Here is a 16,752-nt window from a genome sequence, read left to right on the forward strand (position 1 = left end):
TCAAGTTGTGTATGTGTGTATTTTGTTGTGTTTGTTGTTATTTGTGTGTGTGTCAGTGAAAAAGAGTGTTGGAGTGTTCAATGTCCACTTAGTATTGGAGATTTCAAAGTCTCTTGGTGTTGGAGTGGTCAAATGTCCACAGGGGATTGCAGTTGTCAGAGGTCTCTTTGGTGTTGGAGTATTCTAATGTCCCCTAGGGGTTACAGTGTTGAGAAGATATCTTTGGTGTTGGGTGTTCAGGGGAAGTTGCAGTAATGAAAGTGTCCACTTGGAGTTTGCAAGAGTCCAGTTAGAAGTCTTCAGGGTTCTACGTTCCTTTGTTTCCCCTTGGGGCCATGTGGTCTGGTTCACTTTATTGGCACAGTCCAGTGGGTTTCATGAGGGAGGGAAATCAGTTGGGCGTTGAGAGCTCCAGGGAGATTACCTTGGGTTGGTGAGGAGTCTTCCTGGCGTATGGATTTCTGGGGCGGAATGAGCAGAGCAATGGGGATCCGAGGAGGTTACTCTGGAGGCTCTGGAGGCTCGGGGAAGTCCTCCTGGCTTCTGGCACTCCCAGGCGGAGTCAGTTGGGCATCAGGGCTTCCGGGAGGTCGTTGGGGCTCCGGAGGCTCGGGGGAGTCCGCCTGACTTCTGGCACTCTGGGGCAGAGTCAGCTGGGCGTCGGGGCTTTCAGGAGGTCGCTGGGGGCTCCGGAGGCTCAGGGGAGTCCTCCTGGATTCTGGCACTCCAGAGCGGAGTCAACTGGGAGTCGGGGCTTCCAGGAGGTCGCTGGGGGCTCGGGAGGCTCAGGGGAGTCCTCCTAACTTCTGGCGCTCTGGGGCGGGGTCAGCTGGGCATCAGGGCTTCCGGGAGGTTGCTGGGGGTCCGGAGGCTCAGGGGAGTCCTCCTGTCTTCTGGCGCTCTGGGGAGGGGTCAGCTGGGCATCAGGGCTTCCGGGAGGTTGCTGGGGGCTCCGGAGGCCTCCAGCCGCTGCTTCGATCCTCGAAAGAGCACAAAATCTGTTCAGCATCCCAGCTTCCTCCCAGAATCCTAGAGGGAAAATCCAGGCTATCCACCATCTGTCCGTTGGTGGCCCTCCCAGCCAATGAGGACAGGGCCTCCTTCTTCAGCTGCTGGTCGAGAGGCTGGTGAGGGTTCCCTGGGGGGTTTGCAAGCCCCCAGATCACAGACGGGTGCTTCTCTCCTTCGCTGCCCCTCCCGCAAACTCTGACTTTTTATCACATTGCTTCCTTTGCTTGCCCCTTGTACTTACATAACAGCCTTTTTTGTTCACCCACAGACAATATCATATTTCTTTTCCATTTGAGGCCAAAAAATAACTTTTTTGAAATATTGTTCAGTTACCTAAATATGTTTGCAATGAAATATTTATTTCAACTTGTTGGAGAAAGCACCAGCTTAGTAGTGAAGGAGCAATTAGATAGAGCAATCTATCATTAAACCTGGGTCTATTTAGTTAGCAATCATGCCCAATTGTATCTGTAGGTATCCAGCTTTTTAGACAATTCTAGCGAGTAGCAGATATTGTGATCCTAAGAACAGTTTAATTCCTCCTCCGTAAACTTCTTTTCATTGTTTAAATTATTCTTTTTATTAAAGTATTTTTGCAGAACAAAACTTGTAAAGAAAAAAAAGATAAGTGGTGAGAAAAGAACAAAGAAATAAAAAAGGAGAAAAATAGGAGAAAAAATAAAAAATGAGAAAAGATAGAATATAGGTTTTGCCTCCCAAGGACAATTCCATCTGTCCGTCCATTACCCTGGGGGGGGAATCCTTGACCCCCTCGGAGAGGGTCCGCAACTTGGGCGTCCTCCTCGATCCACAGCTCACATTAGAGAACCATCTTTCAGCTGTGGCGAGGGGGGCGTTTGCCCAGGTTCGCCTGGCGCACCAGTTGCGGCCCTATCTGGACCGGGACTCATTGCTCACAGTCACTCATGCCCTCATCACCTCGAGGTTCGACTACTGTAATGCTCTCTACATGGGGCTACCTTTGAAAAGTGTTCGGAAACTTCAGATCGTGCAGAATGCAGCTGCGAGAGCAGTCATGGGCCTACCTAGGTATGCCCATGTTTCAACATCACTCCGCAGCTTGCATTGGCTGCCGATCAATTTCCGGTCACAATTCAAAGTGTTGGTCATGACCTTTAAAGCCCTTCATGGCACTGGACCAGAATATCTCCGAGACCGCCTTCTACCGCACGAATCCCAGCGACCAATTAGGTCCCACAGAGTGGGCCTTCTCCGGGTCCCGTCAGCTAAACAATGTCGGTTGGCGGGCCCCAGGGGAAGAGCCTTCTCTGTGGCGGCCCCGACTCTCTGGAACCAACTCCCCCCAGAGATTAGAACTGCCCCTACTCTCCCTGCCTTCCGTAAACTTCTTAAAACCCACCTCTGTCATCAGGCATGGGGGAACTGAAACACCTCCCCCGGGTATGCACATTTTATGTATGGGATGTTTGAGTGTATGCTTGTTAACAAAATGGGGTTCTTTTAAATGTTTTAAATTATATTTGGATTTGTTACAAACTGTTATGTTATGCTGTGAGCCGCCCCGAGTCTGCGGAGAGGGGCGGCATACAAATCTAAATAAATAAATAAATAAATAAATGAATGAATGAATGAATGAATGAATGAATGAATGAATGAATGAATGAATGAATGAATGAATGAATGAATAAATAAATAAATAAATAAATAAATAAATAAATAAATAAATGACTTCCGATCCTTACAGCAATAATAAATGCATTTGAATTTTTTGCTATCTCTCTAAGGTTATATCATAACTCCCTTTGTTCCATTACACAAATTTATTTTCAAATATCTTATTATTTTTAGAAAAAGAAATTGGCTGAAAACGCAGACAAAATAAAATATATTACCTTGATAACGCTTTCTCCAGTCCTCATGTCTGTATAGATCTTCACATTATATGATATGTTTGAGAAGGTTGGAGAATTATCATTTGCATCAAGCACAAAAATATTGACTGTCACTGGAAAACTTTCTTGTACCCCATCGGAAGCTGTAATCTTCAGAATAAACAGACATGAAGAAATAATTGTGTTATTATTACCAAATTATTACTAACTCACTAGTCTGAACATTTAAGAAACCACTTCCTTGAAAGCCATCTCTAAATAAATACATTTCACACATAATTTCATCTAAAAAAATCATTGGCATTTAACAATATTATTTGAAAATAAAATTATTTTATGATATTCTTTATACATTCCATTATGGATGGTGTATGCTTAATTCCCATTTCAAATGACTCATTTTAGATTGATTGATTTTAATAGCATTGTTGTTCTCATTTAGTCTGGAATTAAACTATATTTTTGGTTCATATGCAACTAAATTTACAAAGTAAGTTATTTATTATCTATAGGGATCCATGGGTAATTTTAGATTAGCAAGATTTTTCCTTGTCTAATGTGTAAAAAATCTCTGCAGAAAAAAATAATTCAAATGATTAATGATCATGCAGATAAAATATTCTAAAATGAAGATCAACATTTTGTTACTTTTTTAATCCAAGGAATGATACTTTCATTATATTTTTCCCTTTCCAAAGACTGCAGTAACATAGATTTGTATATACTTTTTATAACTACCATTGCCTAATTAAATCATTTTCTTCCTAAAAAAAATAAAACAAAGAGCATAGCAAGCTACAACATTAGAAAACAAAAACATTATTGGGAAATAACAGTAAGATACATAAAGTCTAGAATGTTTTCAAGACATTGGTAAAGGGGCACATAATTATTTATTTGTTTGCTTGTTTGTATCCCACCTTTATTGTTTATACAAATAACTCATCCACCTACCTTCGCCTACAACCAGAACTCTATGAGATGGTTGGGCCGAGAGTGACTGACTTAAAAGTGACCTAGCTGATATTTATGTCTAAGGCAGGATTTGAACTCACAATCTCCTGCTTTTTTGGTTTCCAAGACCAAATTGGCAGGAATATAACCTACGTAAGAGGTTTTAATAACGATTTTAGATTTAATAATTATTTTCAACAAACATTGACAATTTAAAATAAAATACTGCAAATTAAAGTAAAAAATACTTTAAACATTTAGGAATGGTAATTTCAATGAGTTGGATGGTACAGGGCGATTTGAAGATGCCAAACAACTTCATGTCTTGTTTATAAATCATTTATATATGTTACAATTCCTGTGATTATGTGGTTACCATTTTGGCATAGACAGCCAGATAGGCACAAGAAGAAAAAGACAGGGGGGGCAGGGCGGTAGTTGCTCTCTGCTGCACTTCAGCTTTTAAAGTGATTTAATTTGATTTCGTTTTATTTAATTTGATTTTGTGTGCAAAGACATTGAAGGGACAAGAAACATAGTTTTTTGGGCAGGTGTGGGGGGAGTTGCTCTCTACTACACTTCAACTTTTAAAGTTTTAAAATTTGATTTCATTTTATTTAATTTGATTTTGTGGGTTGCAAGACTGTATAAAGACTGTTCCTGTATAAAAGAGTTCCAGTATGGCCAGCTGTCTACTTTGTCCTGGTGGGAAAGCCTCCCTGCCAGGACCCAAGCAATAAACTGTTTCCTGAGTGAGGAAGACCAAAGTTCCTGTCCAAAAGAGTTCCCATGTGGCCTGGTGTCCTTGTTGTCCTGGTGGGAAAGCCTCCCTGCCAGGACTCAAGCAATAAACTGTTTCCTGAGTGAGGAAGACCAAAGTTCCTGTCCAAAAGAGTTCCAGTGTGGCCTACTGCCATCTTTGTCCTAGAAGCAACACCTGATCCTGTGTACACTTTCAGTAAAAGGGGAACCTTAATTGCATAGTTCTGGTTCATGCAGAATAGAAGGGATACATCGAAGGGATACATGAGTAACTTTCTTTCTGTGCATTTCCTTTTCCTCTCCATTAATTAATTAATTTATTCATTTTTTATTTGGACTTGTATGCCGCCCATCTCTGAGGACTCAGGGTGGGTAACAGCAATCTAAATTAAAGCCACATAGAGCTCTCGGGCAATTTATTTTTGGGTAAAACAAGGGCCAATTCCTATCTCTGCATCTCCTTCTTCTATCCAATTTAAAGCTTCTAGTGCTCTCTATAAATTTATTTTTGGGTCAAGCACAGGTACGCTATTCTGGGAGTTGAAGTCCATTCATCAAGCAGTAACACCTTGTTTTGAGCTCTGGGATATTGGTAAATTTCTCAGCGATAGACTTGTCCAACGTGCAGATTGAGTACAAAAAGTACACTTCTAAGTGATCAATCGAGCCATTCCAGTAATTAAGTGCTATGGCTAACATGTTGTAAGCCGCCCTGACTCTAAGGAGAAGGGCAGCATAAAAATAAAACAAACAAACAAACAAACAAATAAAAAGGGGTGGACGGTCAGTTTTGTCTCACTACTGACCTCTGGCAATTGTACTTTTGGGTCCACCACATCAGGGCCACTTTCTTTTTCTGCATTTCCTTTTTCTATGTTAAAAAAAAGCCACTAGAGCTCTCTGTCAATTTATTTTTGAGTAAAACAAGGGCCAATTCCTATCGCTGCATCTCCTTCTTCTATCTAATCTAAAGCCTCTAGCGCTCTCTGTAATTTTGATTCAAACATGGGGCCACTTCCTGTATCTGTGATTTTAATGTTTTTCTGCCTAATACAAAGGCTCTACTGCTGTCTGGACATTTAATTTTTACAGGGCATTTATTTTTCTAATTCTAGGTCCACCTGAACGCCACACCTTCTTTTGTTCCTTGTGCTAGTGTCACTGCAGGGCTTCAACCATGAAGAAAGCCACAAAAAAGGGCCGTGGCCGTGCTGCTGCTGGTGGTGGTAGTGATGGAGCGGTGCTGCAGGGGCAGGGAGAAGACGTATAACATCTGCGCCTCATACCCCTTCCTCTGGCACAAGCAGACGCCTGGGTTTGATGCAAGAAGAAGTTGGAGATAATATGGCATGCAGCGCTACCTTTTCCTTGGTATTGCCTTCTACACACTCCACCACATCTGCGTGTTCAGTGCCCTCGTCATCACTCCCCTCCAAAGCAGCAAGGCTGTCTCACCCAGAAGCAGTGGAGTCTTTAATGCTGTTTGATGACACTTGTAACTGGAATGCCATGGGCTGTCCACCTGCCCCATCCCCAGTTACAGAACTTGAGCTTCCTGATAGCCAAGAGCTTCTGCTGGAGAATGAGGAGGTGTCCAGGGCATCATCAGGGAAGACCATGATGGATGATGATGAGACCCAGGTCCCCGCTCCTGCAGCATACTGCAATGTTGAGGCTGAGAGGGAGGCTAGAGGGGAGGAGTCAGTAGAAAAAGATGCCAGGGGGGATGACAAGGTGCTAGATCCCACGTGGACTGAAGACCAGCAGAGTTCAGAGGAGGAGGCGGCTGTGGTGGTCCCACAGTCCCAGGCAGCCAGCAGAAGAGGGAGAAGGGTGCAAACCGTCAGTGCTCAGTCTGCTGGTACTACTGCCCACCGTGGTCAGGGACCGAGCACGTCACATGTGCCACAAAGAATGTCACTAGCGTGGCATTTTTTCAAGCAGGTTACAGATGACAAGACAAAGGTCATTTGCACGCTCTGCCACCAGTCCATCAAGCGAGAGACAGGTGTTAATAATCTCAGTACCACCTGCATGACCAGGCACCTGAATACAAAACATGAGCTTCAGTGGCAACAATACCTTAAAATTATTCAAACATCTTGGTCCTCTTCTGCTATGGCTGCCTCGGCCCCTTGCAACCGCCTCCCCAAAAACAAGGCCACTTGTCTCTCCCTAAAGTGACAATGTAGGATCACCACCAACACCACCACCACCATCACCGGCACCAACACCATCACCATCGGCAAGCCTATCTATACCATCCTAGGGAAGCTTTCAGCTGTTCATCCCTCAAACTTTGGAGAGAAAGCGGAGGTTCAGCCCATGTCACCCACAAGCCCAGGCCCTGAATGCCGGCATTTCAAAGATGCTGGCATTTGAAATGCTCCCCTACTGCCTGGTGGAGACAGCAAGTTTCAGGAATGTTATGAAACTGGCTATCCCACAATACTCCGTTCCCAGCCGCTACTACTTTTCACGCCAGGCCATCCCTGCCCTGCACCAACATGTAGTGGAGAAAGTTTGATGTGCACTGCGCAATGCTGTCAGTTCCCCCGTCCACATCACCACTGACACGTGGACCAGTAAACATGGCCAGGGCCGGTACATCTCTCTCACTGCCCACTGGGTGAATGTAGTGGTGGCTGGCAATGAGGCGGGAAGCAATTTAGTGCATATCCTTCCACCACCCAGGAATGCTGGACATCAGCATGTTGCCGCCTCCTCCTACTCTGCTTCTCCGTCTTCACCCTCCACATCCAGTAAGCGCAGCCCAGCAACCTCCGACTTCAGAATGGCCATGGGGAAACGGCAGCAGGCGGTGCTGAAACTCATCTGCTTGGGCGACAGACCACATACCGCCCAGGAGCTATGGACTGGCATCCAGGGGCAGGGAGACGAGTGGTTGCTGCTGCTGAACCTGAAGCCGGGGAAGGTGGTGTGCGACAACGGGCAGAACCTTGTGGCAGCCTTGGGCCGAGCGGGATTGACACACATCCCTTGCCTGGCGCATGTGCTCAACCTGGTGGTGCAGAAGTTCCTGGCCAATTATCCTGACATGTCGCTGCTACCGAATAAAGTGTGTGATGTGTGCGCACACTTTCGACGTTCCCACCCTGCTGCTGCTCGCCTATCTTCCCTGCAGAGGAACTTTGGCCTTCCCACCCACCGCCTCATCTGCGACTTGCCAACCAGGTGGAATTCCACACTGCATATGCTTGAAAGGGTGTGTGAGCAGCAGAAGTCAATAGTGGATTTCCAGCTTCAAAACACCCAGGCGAGTAGAAGTGCAGACCCACAGCACTTTACCACCAATGAGTGGGCCTCCATGAGTGACATATGTGCCGTGCTGCAGTGCTTCCAGTATGCCACTGATATGGTCAGCGCTGATAATGCCATTGTCAGTTCTACCATCCCCATCCTTTGCCAACTGGATAAAACACTTCAGGCCATGTTGGAGGATGTGGCACAGGAAGAAGCAGAGCAGCAGGAGGAAGAGAGACTCCTTCCTGGCGCGTGGCTTTATTTCCAGAAGTGTTCGGGTTTGGGTTCAGGTTTGGTGAACACGGTTCGAGTTCTCTCTCCACCAGTTGAAGTTTGCCAGTGTGCCAGTCTGTGTGGAAAGCCAGCCAACCAGGGCACCAGAACAAGCAGACTTTGGTTGGCAGGGTGCCAGTTCCTCTCTCCTCCAGTTCCAGTTCTAAATTGTGCCAATGTGATTCTGTGTGCAAAACCACAAAGAGCCCTCGTCATCACTCCCCTCCAAAGCAGCAAGACCATCTCAGCCAGAAGCAGTGGAGTCTTTAATGCTTTTCGTTGACACTTGTAACTGGGATGCCATGGGCCGTCCACCTGCCCCATCCCCAGTTGCAGACCTTGGGCTTCCGGATAGCCCGGAGCTTCTGCCGGAGAACGAGGAGGTGTCCAGGGCTTCATCGGGGAATGATGATGAGACCCAGATCCCCGCTCCTGCAGCTTACTGTAATTTTTAGGCTGAGAGGGAGGATAGCAGGGAGAAGTGGGTGGAAGAAGATTCTGATGGTGAAGATGAGGTGCTAGATCCCACGGGGACTGAAGGCTGGCATGTGCCTGCTGCATACAGGATTGCTGCTGCATACAGGATTGCTTGAGAAAAGCTGGTGCATCCTCCTGCTACTCCGCATCCCCCTGTTCACCCTCTTGCAAATATAATTTTGGGTCAACCACAGGACCACCTTCTTTCTCTGCCTTTCCTTTTTCTGTGTAATCTAAAGCCACTAGTGCTCTCTCTAAATGTAATTTGGTGTCAACAACATGGACAACTTCTTTCTCTGCCTTTCCTTTCTCTATGTAATCTAAAGCCTAAAAGCTGTTACTACTGGTCACAATGGCCAGAGACTGATAGTGCCACAAAGCACATGTCCTTCCATCACACAGGATTTCTTTGAAAAAGCTGATGGCTGCTGCATACAGGATTGCTTGAGAAAAGCAGGTGCATCCTCCTGCTACTCTGCGTCCCCCTGTTCACCCTCTTGCAAATATAATTTTGGGTCAACCACAGGACCACCTTCTTTTTCTGCCTTTCCTTTTTCTGTGAAATCTAAAGCCATGAGTGCTCTCTGTAAATGTAATTTGGTGTCAACCACAGGGACACCTTCTTTCTCTGCCTTTCCTTTTATTGTCTAATCTAAAGCCTAAAGCTGTTACTACCGATCACAGTGGCCAGAGACCAATAGCGCCACAGAGCACATGCCCTTTCATCACACGGGACTTCTGTGAAAAAGCTGATGCCTGCTGCACACAGGTTTTATGTACAAAAGCTGGTGGCTGCTGTTGCCTCCTCCTGATACTCTGCGTTCCCCTCTTCACCCTCTTGCAAATTTAATTTGAGGTCAACCACAGGATCACTTTCTTTCTCTGCCTTTCCTTTTTCTGTCTAATCCAAAGCCTCTAGTGCTCTCTCTAAATGTAATTTGGGGTCAACCACAGGGACACCTTCTTTCTCTGCCTTTCCTTTCTCTATGTAATCTAAAGCCTAAAGCTATTACTACTGGTCACAGTGGCCAGAGACCGATAACGCCACAGAGCACATGCCCTTCCATCACACGGGATTTCTGTGAAAAAGCTGGTGGCTGCTGCATACAGGATTGCTTGAGAAAAGCTGGTGCACTCTCCTGCTACTCCACATCCCCCTGTTCACCCTCTTGCAAATATAATTTTGGGTCAACCACAGGACCACCTTCTTTCTCTGCCTTTCCTTTTTCTATGTAAGAAAAAGCCACTAGAGCTCTCTGTCAATTTAATTTTAATAAAGTGTGGCTTCATTCCCAGAAGAGTTCGGAGTTCGGGTGGGGTTCGGGTTCATCGAACTCACCCAAACTTCACGGCGCAGTTCGGCCAAACTCACCGAACCCGAACTCCGTTGGGTTCGTCCATCACTAGTTCTGACACATTGCAAGAGTTCAACAGAGTTTAAAAGTGTTTTGTTGTGCTAATTTTCACTTGCATTCCATGTTGAATACATCTCATTGCAGTGTCCAACAATAATCAATCAGCACTGATGGATTCAGTTACCCTGATACAATTTTTTTCATTGTGGCAATGTCCATGTTTATCACTGACTGCAGCTAGATTATTGTGGTCATGGGGGAATCAAAGTATGAATGCAGAAAATGAATCGTCAGTGACATGTTGGACTTCATGGTCTTGTGTGCTTTAACATGTTTGTCAACCAGCTGAACGTAGTTTGCTCCTCTATTGTTGCCAAGAACATCTTTGAATGCTTTCCAGATGATTTTTTCTGGCTCCACTAACAGATCTTCGAACCACTTATTGATGATGTATCCATTCTGTGGACAAAAATGTTTTCCTTAATCTTGGCATCAGTTATTCTTGGAAATATCAATATCAAACAACGAAAGTCTTCATTTTCTATGTTCATCACTTTCACAATTTTCTTTCTGAATTTTATGTGAAGTGGAGCCAAACAAAATCTTTGTCAGTTCAACAAACGGTTTATATGCCATATTTTTCTGACCTGGAGCCAAATTCTTTCAGAATGGCTATTCCTCTTTAGTCTATTGTGGATCTATTTCATGGCTGAACTATTTATACTAGTAACACCATTACTTAGTATAACTGAGCTGCATTCCAAGCAGTAGAGCCATCACTTTTAGATCTTCAAGATATTTCAATTGCATTTGATATATTGAATATGCTTCAAAAACATATCCATGTTTTTATAAGTTTCTTTCATGTTCACTACATAGCCAGCAGGTTGTACACTCTCATTGTGTAAAAACAGAAGACTTCTATAAAACAGTATGTGCTTGTTTTCATGATTTGCAGTCAAAAATCTGTAGGATACACCCAGTAGCCAGACTCTGAAGTGCTCCAGTATTTCTTACAATTTTTCAAGAAATGCTAGGTTTTTAGAGGAACACAGTTTGAAAAACCCTGGTTTGAAGACGATGTAAAACTCTTCAACACCACCAATAACACATCTACTCTCCAAAAAGAACTGAACTCTGTTTCTGATTGGTCTAACACATGGCAACTCCAAATCTCAACTAGCAAATGCTCTGTCCTACACATTGGGAAAAAGAATCTGAACTCCAAATACGAACTGAATAATCAAATTATCACAGATAACCCCCAGTTGGTTAAAGATCTCGGTATATTAATAACAAAAGATTTAAGTGCCAAAACCCACTGCAACAACATAGCCAAGGAGGCTTCAAGAGTTGTAAACCTAATCCTACGTTGCTTCTGCTCTTGCAATCTTACACTACTTACCAGAGCTTACAAAACTTTTGCCAGACCCATCCTCGATTACAGCTCATCTGTTTGGAACCCATATCGCATCTCAGACATTAACACCCTTGAAAATGTCCAAAGATACTTCACCAGAAAAGCCCTTCACTCCTCCACTCGAGACAGAATACCCTACGAGACTAGACTTTCAATCCTGGGCCTAGAAAGTTTACAACTAAGACGCCACAATATTGTATGCTGCAACATCCTGCCTGTCGGTGACTACTTCAGCTTCAACCACAACAACACAAGAACAAACAACAGATTTAAACTTAATATTAACTGCTCCAAACTTGACTGTAAAAAATATGACTTCAGTAACCGAGTTGTCGAAGCGTGGAACTCATTACCAGACTCCATAGTGTCATCCCCAAACCCCCAACAATTTACCCTTAGATTATCCACGGTTGACCTATCCAGATTCCTAAGAGGTCAGTAAGTGCACTAGAGTGCCTTTCGTCCCCTGTCCTATTGCTCTCCTATATCTCCTATACCTTTCTTCTATTCCTATATCTCTTCTTCTATTCTTTCATCGATATATTCATTGATATGTTCCTATATCTTCTCTTCTATTCTTTCTTAGATATATTTTACTATGAGTATATTCTCTATAACCTTCATCATGTATTTTACTATGTGTATACCCACTAAAACCCTCATTGTGTATTGGACAAAATCAATCAATAAAAATAAATAAATAAAATAAAGTATGAGGACTGTATTCAGCAAATAACCAGAAAATTCCTGGAGAAAAACACATATCACTTGTGCATGGGCAACATTTCATCAATTGCCAGGAGCCAGACTAGAAGTGATGGTTTAAATGAAAGGTAGATAGATTTCATGGCATAGTTTCAAGCAGAATTTAGACAGCTATCTGTTGGCAATCCTGTGGTCCTATTTTTTGTTTGGTTTGGTTTGGTTTTGTTCTGATACTATTTCAAGTGTTTCTCAGGAAGCCCAATGAGTTGTGCCTGTTTTTTATATATACTGTTTTTTATGAGATTATTAATTTCAATTGGATGGGTGGGCATTGGATTTGGTATTGTGTACTGTACTGTTTTTTATTATTGTTGTGAGCCGCCCCGAGTTTGCGGAGAGGGGCGGCATATAAATCCAATAAACCTAACCTAACCTAACCCAAGTCTAAACTTAACTCAAATCCTACCTTTTCAACTGTATCGCTGAACGCATATTAAATATTTCACCAGAACAACTAGAGTCCCATCAGCTAAATTTGTATAACTACATTGTTTTATTAGTTTTAACTTTAGTTAGAGTGTTACTATTGAATATGTGGTGCAAAGTCTGTTATTGTTTTATGTTCCATAGTTTGTTCAATTCTATGAGAAATTCTAACAGTTTTCTTAAGAAAATTATTGCTTAATGTTTGCAATAGTTAAAAAAATTACTAGTGCCATTCTGACAAAACTCTTAAAATCCCAATTGCTTACCGAAAATGTGTATAACTGTTGAAATTCTCTGTCAACTGGTTGAAGTAAGGTGAGGTAGCGGGCTATTCCAGTCTGGGTCACAGTGAAAAACGTATTGTAGTCATTTAGAAACAGGTGGAGCAGTGGGTCCTTTGTCTTCAAAGTAAAACAGGGTGATAATTACATTCTCAAAGGGATAATAACTACACACATACACACACACACACACACACACACACACACATATACCAAGATTATTTTAATGATAGCATTAGATATTTGGACTAACAATGACATTCAGGAGAAAATTGTAATCAACATAAATTGCTGGAATAGCAATTTTTCCTCTTGAATTTTTTCCTTGAATTGGATGGAGATATGGGAAATATATTGGATATTGAGATATTCCCAATTCACTGCTTTTAATCAAAATATGAGATACAACCTTTATTGTTTTCCTCAGTAACTAAGACTCTGATTTTAGCAGGTTTAGGACAATTTGGTAATTAACAATTATTTTTATAACAGACTTTAAAAAAGCAAGGGGAGGTTGAAAACTTTGGCCACCTGCTATATGAACAAAAACAGCAGACCATAACAAAATACCTATTTGATTTATTGACAAAAGCCTATTGTGAACAACCTGGATTTTTAATATATATGTAATATGTAAAAATGTAATATATATTAATATATATGTTAATATAACAATGGAAAAAGGATAATTTCTGATTCAAAACAACCAGTCTTTATTGAAGGTCTTGAGAAAACTGCCAACATGCTTAATGCAGTTGGAAAGCACAGTAGCTTTGAAATTTTGGCAATTAGTTTGGAGCTGTGGATTTTGCAATATGTAACAAAAGATTGTGATGTTAATTTTTATTACTATGAATGATCTTTTTAAAAAAACTGAAAATGGACCATATCATCTGGATATACACAGTACAAGAATGACAGTTATGGATCCGTCCAGTTTAATTAATATGATTTTCTGATAGGTGAACAATTGCTACGGAAATGTTAAAAATACTTAAAAAAAACAATCAATCTGACAAATTGCCTCCAGTGTATCATAGCTTGACAATCCACATTTTTACATTATAATCAAAGACGATGAGACACAAAAGAATTAAAAATAAGCAAGTCAAACACTCTGCAGAAATACAGTGATCCCCCGATCATTGCGAGGGTTCCGTTCCAGGACCCCTCGCAATGATCGGGTTTTCGCGAAGTAGCGCTGCGGAAGTAAAAACACCATCTGCGCATGCGCAGATGGTGTTTTTACTTCCGCCGCAGCAGCGAGGAGCCGAAGATTGGGGTTTTAAAACACCCGTGCGGCTTACAAACTGAGCCCTAAAGCCAAGCGCCAAAGGCAAACTTCTGCGCTTGGCTTCAGGACTCAGTTTGGAAGCCGCACAAGTGTTTTAACGGGTCTCCGCCAACATGGGGAGCTTCCTAGCACCCTCCCGAGCCCCCAACCCGGGTTTGGGGGGTGCTAGGAAGCTCCCCATGTTGGCAGCGACGTTTTAAAACACCCGCGCGGCTTCCAAACTGAGCCCTAAAGCCAAGCGCCAAAGGCGAACTTCTGCGCTTGGCTTCAGGACTCAGTTTGGAAGCCGCGCGAGTGTTTTAACAGGTCTCCGCCAACATGGGGAGCTTCCTAGCACCCCCCCCGAGCCCCCAACCCGGGTTTGGGGGGTGCTAGGAAGCTCCCATTGTTGGCGGAGACCTTTTAAAACACTCGCGCGGCTTCCAAACTGAGTCCTGAAGCCAAGCGCCAAAGGCGAACTTCTGCGCTTGGCTTCAGGACTCAGTTTGGAAGCCGCGCGAGTGTTTTAACAGGTCTCCGCCATCATGGGGAGCTTCCTAGCACCCCCCCGAGCCCCCAACCCGGGTTTGGGGGGTGCTAGGAAGCTCCCATTGTTGGCGGAGACCTTTTAAAACACTCGCGCGGCTTCCAAACTGAGTCCTGAAGCCAAGCGCCAAAGGCGAACTTCTGCGCTTGGCTTCAGGACTCAGTTTGGAAGCCGCGCGAGTGTTTTAAAAGGTCTCCGCCAACAATGGGATCTTCCTAGCACCCCCCAAACCCGGGTTGGGGGCTCGGGGGGGGGTGCTAGGAAGCTCCCCATGATGGCGGAGACCTGTTAAAACACTCGCGCGGCTTCCAAACTGAGTCCTGAAGCCAAGCGCAGAAGTTCGCCTTTGGCGCTTGGCTTCAGGACTCAGTTTGGAAGCCACGCGAGTGTTTTAAAAGGTCTCCGCCAACAATGGGAGCTTCCTAGCACCCCCCAAACCCGGGTTGGGGGCTCGGGGGGGGTGCTAGGAAGCTCCCCATGATGGCGGAGACCTGTTAAAACACTCGCGCGGCTTCCAAACTGAGTCCTGAAGCCAAGCGCAGAAGTTCGCCTTTGGCGCTTGGCTTCAGGACTCAGTTTGGAAGCCGCGCGAGTGTTTTAAAAGGTCTCCGCCAACAATGGGAGCTTCCTAGCACCCCCCAAACCCGGGTTGGGGGCTCGGGGGGGGGGTGCTAGGAAGCTCCCCATGATGGCGGAGACCTGTTAAAACACTCGCGCGGCTTCCAAACTGAGTCCTGAAGCCAAGCGCAGAAGTTCGCCTTTGGCGCTTGGCTTCAGGACTCAGTTTGGAAGCCGCGCGAGTGTTTTAAAAGGTCTCCGCCAACAATGGGAGCTTCCTAGCACCCCCCAAACCCGGGTTGGGGGCTCGGGGGGGGTGCTAGGAAGCTCCCCATGATGGCGGAGACCTGTTAAAACACTCGCGCGGCTTCCAAACTGAGTCCTGAAGCCAAGCGCAGAAGTTCGCCTTTGGCGCTTGGCTTCAGGACTCAGTTTGGAAGCCGCGCGAGTGTTTTAAAAGGTCTCCGCCAACAATGGGAGCTTCCTAGCACCCCCCAAACCCGGGTTGGGGGCTCGGGGGGGGGTGCTAGGAAGCTCCCCATGATGGCGGAGACCTGTTAAAACACTTGCGCGGCTTCCAAACTGAGTCCTGAAGCCAAGCGCAGAAGTTCGCCTTTGGCGCTTGGCTTCAGGACTCAGTTTGGAAGCCGCGCGAGTGTTTTAAAAGGTCTCCGCCAACAATGGGAGCTTCCTAGCACCCCCCAAACCCGGGTTGGGGGCTCGGGGGGGGTGCTAGGAAGCTCCCCATGATGGCGGAGACCTGTTAAAACACTCGCGCGGCTTCCAAACTGAGTCCTGAAGCCAAGCGCAGAAGTTCGCCTTTGGCGCTTGGCTTCAGGACTCAGTTTGGAAGCCGCGCGAGTGTTTTAAAAGGTCTCCGCCAACAATGGGAGCTTCCTAGCACCCCCCAAACCCGGGTTGGGGGCTCGGGGGGGGTGCTAGGAAGCTCCCCATGTTGGCGGAGACCTGTTAAAACACTCGCGCGGCTTCCAAACTGAGTCCTGAAGCCAAGCGCCAAAGGCGAACTTCTGCGCTTGGCTTCAGGACTCAGTTTGGAAGCCGCGCGAGTGTTTTAACAGGTCTCCGCCATCATGGGGAGCTTCCTAGCACCCCCCCCGAGCCCCCAACCCGGGTTTGGGGGGTGCTAGGAAGCTCCCATTGTTGGCGGAGACCTTTTAAAACACTCGCGCGGCTTCCAAACTGAGTCCTGAAGCCAAGCGCCAAAGGCGAACTTCTGCGCTTGGCTTCAGGACTCAGTTTGGAAGCCGCGCGAGTGTTTTAAAAGGTCTCCGCCAACAATGGGATCTTCCTAGCACCCCCCAAACCCGGGTTGGGGGCTCGGGGGGGGGTGCTAGGAAGCTCCCCATGATGGCGGAGACCTGTTAAAACACTCGCGCGGCTTCCAAACTGAGTCCTGAAGCCAAGCGCCAAAGGCGAACTTCTGCGCTTGGCTTCAGGACTCAGTTTGGAAGCCGCGCGAGTGTTTTAACAGGTCTCCGCCATCATGGGGAG

The 16,752-nt window shown here is 45.2% G+C and overlaps 1 protein-coding gene across 4 annotated transcripts in view; it reads right to left on the reverse strand.

Annotated features, from left to right (window-relative positions):
* The window catches only part of PCDH15 (protocadherin related 15), a 1,574,801-nt gene that overhangs the window by 382,991 nt on the left and 1,175,058 nt on the right, over positions 1-16,752 (reverse strand). For all 4 annotated transcript variants that reach the window (XM_070752283.1, XM_070752284.1, XM_070752286.1 and 1 more), the window contains 2 exons: positions 12,848-12,982; positions 2,886-3,035 (listed from right to left, as the gene is read on the reverse strand). In XM_070752283.1, coding sequence (XP_070608384.1) covers positions 2,886-3,035; positions 12,848-12,982 — 285 coding nt within the window. The remainder of the gene's footprint in view (positions 1-2,885; positions 3,036-12,847; positions 12,983-16,752) is intronic.

Source organism: Erythrolamprus reginae, chromosome 5 (assembly GCF_031021105.1).
Source record: "Erythrolamprus reginae isolate rEryReg1 chromosome 5, rEryReg1.hap1, whole genome shotgun sequence".
NCBI classification, from domain to species: domain Eukaryota; kingdom Metazoa; phylum Chordata; class Lepidosauria; order Squamata; family Dipsadidae; genus Erythrolamprus; species Erythrolamprus reginae.